Raw genomic sequence first — 4,978 nt, 5'->3', positions numbered from 1 at the left:
CATTTCTTAGATTATATGCTCAGTGTACAGAATGAATAATGGTGAAAGAATGCAACCTTGGCACACACCTTTCCTAATTTTAAAACATTTGGTGCCTCGTGTTCTGTTTGAACAACCGTCTTTTGGTCTATGTACAGGTTGCTCATGAGCACAATTAAGTATCTGGAATACTTATTATTCTCAATGTTGTTCATAGCTTGTCATGATCCACATAATCAAAGTCCTTTTTTGTGTAGTCAATAAAGCACAGGTAAACAAATCTGTCTGGTATTCTTTGCTTTCAGCCAAGCTCCATCTGACGTCAGCACTGATAGTCCTCATTTCATGTTCTCTTCTGAATCTAGCTTGAACCTCTGGCAGTTCTCTGTCAATGTATGGTTGAAGCTGTTTTGGTATCTTTAGCAAGATTTTACTTACGTGTGATGCTAATGATATTGTCGATGATATCCGAATTCTGTTGGGATGGGTACAAATATGAATCTCTTCCAGTCACTTGTCCAGGTAGTTGTCTTTCAAATTTCTTGGCATAGATGAGTGAGTGCCTCCAATGATGCCTCATTTTATTGAAACATTTCAGTTTGTATTTCATCAATTCCCGGTGCCTTGTTCTTTGCCAATGCCTCAGTACCATTGGCTCTTGATCATTTGCTACCTCTTGAAATAGTTGACCGTCTTCTTCTTTTTTTTTTTTTTTGGTGCAGATTAGGGGTTTTTTCAAGTCATAGTGACCACTAAGTCACAGGGTAGAACTGTCTACTAGGGTATTCTGTTGTTGTTTTTTAAGTGAATACTTCTTGCTTTCTTATTTGTATAAATATTGAAGAGCATAAGAAGATGTTGTAGGAATGTCAATTGCTCGAAACATGTAAAGAGAAACGATCTAGACCTTAAATAGGGCAGACATAGTTGAGGGATGTTCCTCCTCAGGCACAAAAACTCCACGGACCTGCAAATGGACTGCATGACCATACTTCCGGTTTCTTTGCCCCAAAGGGTTGGCTTTCTGTCACATCACTAAAGGCCCATAGCCCTCAGAACGCAGGACACAGTCCCACTGGGGTTCTGCCAGGCTGTACAGAACCAGGTGTGCTTGCTGCTGGACCAACCTGGCCCCTAATCCCTCCAGCGGTGTCCACACTGGGCATTGCAGCACTTGTAGAAGGTGGTCATTGGCTCATCCGCAGAGCGCGTCTGAAGCTGCAGGAAGTAGGCACGTGGATGCTCACATTTGGGACATGGCTCTGCAGTGGAGTCAACATTCTCCCAGGCAGCAGCTCCTCCAAGCACGTCATCCACTTCTTTCAGTTTGGGATACTTCCGTTTTGTTACCTTGCGGGTGATATTGTGTACGTAGGGGCAGGTATTGCAGGCATAGCGGCGGCAGCGTTGCCCCTCTTCTACTATCAGCTCGTTCCTGCAGCTTGGACAAAACAGCCATATGGCGACGGAGCTTCCGGCCCCTCCTCCACACCCTAGTTCCCCGGCAGCCCCTGCGGGCGCCAGACTCCCAACAGCCTCCGCCTACTAGGGTATTCTTGACTGTATTTTGTAACCAGAGGAGCTGTCATTTTTTTTTTGGCCAGGTCTTCCTTCCCAGGAGCCTCTGGATGAATTCAAAATGCCTGAATTTCTTTTAACAGGTGACATTGAACGATTATGCCATCATGGAGTTCCTCCCACCAATGTAGCATCCTTGACTTTCTGCATCTCTGGTGGGGAGGTGTGACCCAATTCAAGGAGAGAAGGAAGACGAAATCTTAACAGAAGCAGACTGCTTCATCTTTGTCCAACTACCAGCCTTTCAGTTGCAACACCATGGCTTCTCTTTGCCCATGTTTGTTGTTGTTGTTATGTGCCGTCGAGTTGGTTCCAACTCATAGAGATCCCGTATTGGGTTTCTGAGTAGCTGCTGGTAGATTTGAGCTGCTGACCTTGTAGTTAGAGATGGCAGTGGTGGTTATGTGCAGTGGAGTCTGATGCGACTCATAGCGACCTCATACGGTTTCCACGGCTGTTAATCTTTATGGGAGCAGAAAGCCTCATCTTTCTCCGGCGGGTGGAATTTCTGGTAGTTTCGAACTGCTGACCTTGAGGTTCACAGCCAGATTCATAACCACTACGCTACCAGAATTTATCCAGCAGTGCCATAATTTCTGCTTCTCTTCTTGGCTCTAAGTGCTGATTTACTGTCCTTACTATTGGAATAGTGAGACTTTAGACTGAGCACTATGAAATTGACAGTTGGGTTGACTTATGACAAATGCCAGTGATGGTGCCTACTATGAGGGGACTTCAAACCTTTGTGGGAAAACTCCATTATCTTAATTCCATTTTCCCATGAACGTTTTGAAGCCCCCTCATAATTCCATGTTGTTGTTGTATGCCATCAAATTGATTTTGACTCATAGTGACCCAACAGGGTGGGATATGCTAACGCCTAAGGTTTTCTAACCTAAAATCCTTATGGCAGTGGATTGCTAGGTCTTTTCTCCCTTGGACTCTCTGGTGGATTTGAACTACCAAGCCTATGGCCAGTCACTTAGCCCTTAACAATTGTGCTACCAGGGCTCCTTAATACTTCCATATCCTGCCTCTGCCCCTGCCAAAACAACAACAACAACAAACCAAATCTTTATAGGAGCAGCCTCATATTTTTTCCCAAGAAGGAGCTGGTAGGTCTCAACCTTGTTTGGAGAGGAGCCTAATGCCTAATTCATAATGTCACCAGGACTCCTTAAGTTGGGTTATTACATTGCCACTGTCTGCAAGTTCTCGGGACTTTGCTGCGGTGCTGAAACTGATGTCTATCCTAGCTGCTTGGTGTCCTCATTGCTATTATTATTATTTATTGAATAGATGACTTGAGCTGCTGCAGGTCTTCCACTGATGCTTTGGAATTGCATCTTCCAAAGCAATGATTTTTGAAGAAACCAGATTTAAGGCCTCAGTTGGTCTGCTTTGAAACATCGAAGCATCCAATACATTTTTTGAACCTCCGTGCAGTATCCTTCTAAGTCGAATGATCTTTAATTCTCTTAGGAGAAGCCTCAGAGACTGACGGAGTCGTTGTTAGCTCCGACTTGTGGCGATCTCATGTACAACAGAATGAACCGTTGTCTGGTCTTGTGCCATCTTCATGAAAGGATTACCAGCAGGCACATGGCTCCTAATGGCCACCAGCTGAGCTCAGCCTCCCCAGGTTGTGAAGTGTCTGTGCCCAGTGTAAGGAAGTAGACTGAATGGAAAAGCATCCTATTATAGTCTTACATCTTGGCACAGTACTAAGTCATTTCATGCATACAACCAAACTGACATCTGGGCTAACTTGAGCGAGCAGATCATACAAGAATAATTAGTTTGGCTCTTGAGAACCTTTAGGATTTGCCCCTATTTCCTAGCTTCATCTGCAGCAGGTCTGTCTCTATGGTAGTGCTCTGGTTGTTCCATGCAGTTTGTTACCCATGTGATTTTGGTACTCTTTTCTGCTTCTGAAATGTCCACCCCTTTTCCTCACTCACAGCTGAAATGTATAATCCAGTCCAAAGACCACTTCCTTCTCCAAACCTCACGAGGGGTCATCCTGAATCCAGTGGTGCTGGGATCACATCTAGTTTCCACACAGCAGGCTTCCTTCACTTTGGGAGATACAGGTTAGCACTTTCTTCTCCAACGATCGAAACAGGAGGAAAAAGAGGGTCTGTGGAGATAAACATGAACTGAGCTTCTGTTATGAATCAAACATGCCTGAGAACTATTGTGTGATCATTCACAGGACAAATATTTACATTCCAGGCCTGCCCTAACACTGCAGATAGAATGGTGAGCAGGAAACAGTTTCTACCCTACCATTAAAATCTAGACTGTGTATCTTTCATTTATGAAGTATGGCTTTTAAGTGGAATTGTTTGCTATATTTAAAAAATTTTGATTTGATTTTTTGGTAATATCATGCACCCAATACAAAGACATGTGGAATGGAATAAGAACTACATATGTTTGCTCCACTGCAAAATTCCTTCTTCTTCCCTGAATAGAACATTGTCTTGCTTTTCTTTGACTCCTGTCTTCTGGACACAAATATAAAATAAGAGTCTAGTAGAGACAAACTGAAATAAAAGAACCCAAGGTACAGGTTCCTTCTTTCCCTTGTGACCTACAACCCATTGGCTTTCCTCATATTTCTCTGGATTTGGGCATGTAACCCTTGATAACACTAAGCATCTGTCACTGGACTGCAAGGTGGTGCTTAACTGGTGGGCCAGCATGTGTAGATACAGGGAGGTCCAGACTGAACCCAGCAAGACGTTCATGCTCAGATAAGCGAGGTCAGACATCCCTGGGGGCACATGAGGTTATAGCAAAAGCCGCTCATGGCAGCTCCACAAAGAGGCTGCAGTCTGCTGCTTGCTTTCTTTTGGGCTTTGGGCCAATGTGATTTGGGGAGGATTATACTGGAATATTTATTTGCCAAAAGGAAGCTAGCGTTTTTATTTTTGTTTTTGCTTTTTGTCTTCTGGTTTTGTTATGTTTGGAAAGTAAAACAAAGAATTTTCCTAATGTAAATCATCTTGAATCTCATCGTGCTAGGGGCTTCCTTTTCACTTTTAAGGGAAGTGGGTGTTTTGTTTTGTGAGTTTTTGCAATAATTTTGGGATGTGTATTTTTATATATATGAATTCACTTGTGCATAACTAAACAGCTCCTTTTTATTTATTTATTTTTTAAGTTTTTATTGTGAATTGAGTGATAGTTTACATGGGAGAGCATCAGCTTTACATTCATCCTACCGTATTTTGTTGCATTGCAATGATTACATTCCCCTCCATGCATCATCATTCAACAGCATTTGCTTCCAATCCCCCCCCCCTTTTTTTTTTATGTATACAGAAGCACTCAGGGATATATAACCATTCAAACAACCAAAGGGTATATGCTGCACGCCAGTCCCCCCACCCCTGCCACCTCCCCCCACCCACCC

The 4,978-nt window shown here is 43.4% G+C and overlaps 1 protein-coding gene across 1 annotated transcript in view; it reads right to left on the bottom strand.

Annotated features, from left to right (window-relative positions):
• Positions 1-1,113: 1,113 nt before the first annotated feature.
• Positions 1,114-4,978, bottom strand: part of LOC102818615 (DNA-directed RNA polymerase III subunit RPC10-like) — a 16,233-nt gene continuing 12,368 nt past the window's right edge. The window contains exon 2 of the mRNA XM_006861929.1: positions 1,114-1,521. Within this exon, the coding sequence (XP_006861991.1) occupies positions 1,114-1,521 (408 nt within the window). The remainder of the gene's footprint in view (positions 1,522-4,978) is intronic.

The sequence above is a fragment of the Chrysochloris asiatica genome, unplaced genomic scaffold (genome assembly GCF_000296735.1).
Source record: "Chrysochloris asiatica unplaced genomic scaffold, ChrAsi1.0 scaffold00044, whole genome shotgun sequence".
In the NCBI taxonomy this organism is placed as follows: Eukaryota; Metazoa; Chordata; class Mammalia; order Afrosoricida; family Chrysochloridae; genus Chrysochloris; species Chrysochloris asiatica.
Note: the sequence above shows the minus strand (reverse complement) of the source record. Positions and strands in the feature narration are given on the sequence as shown.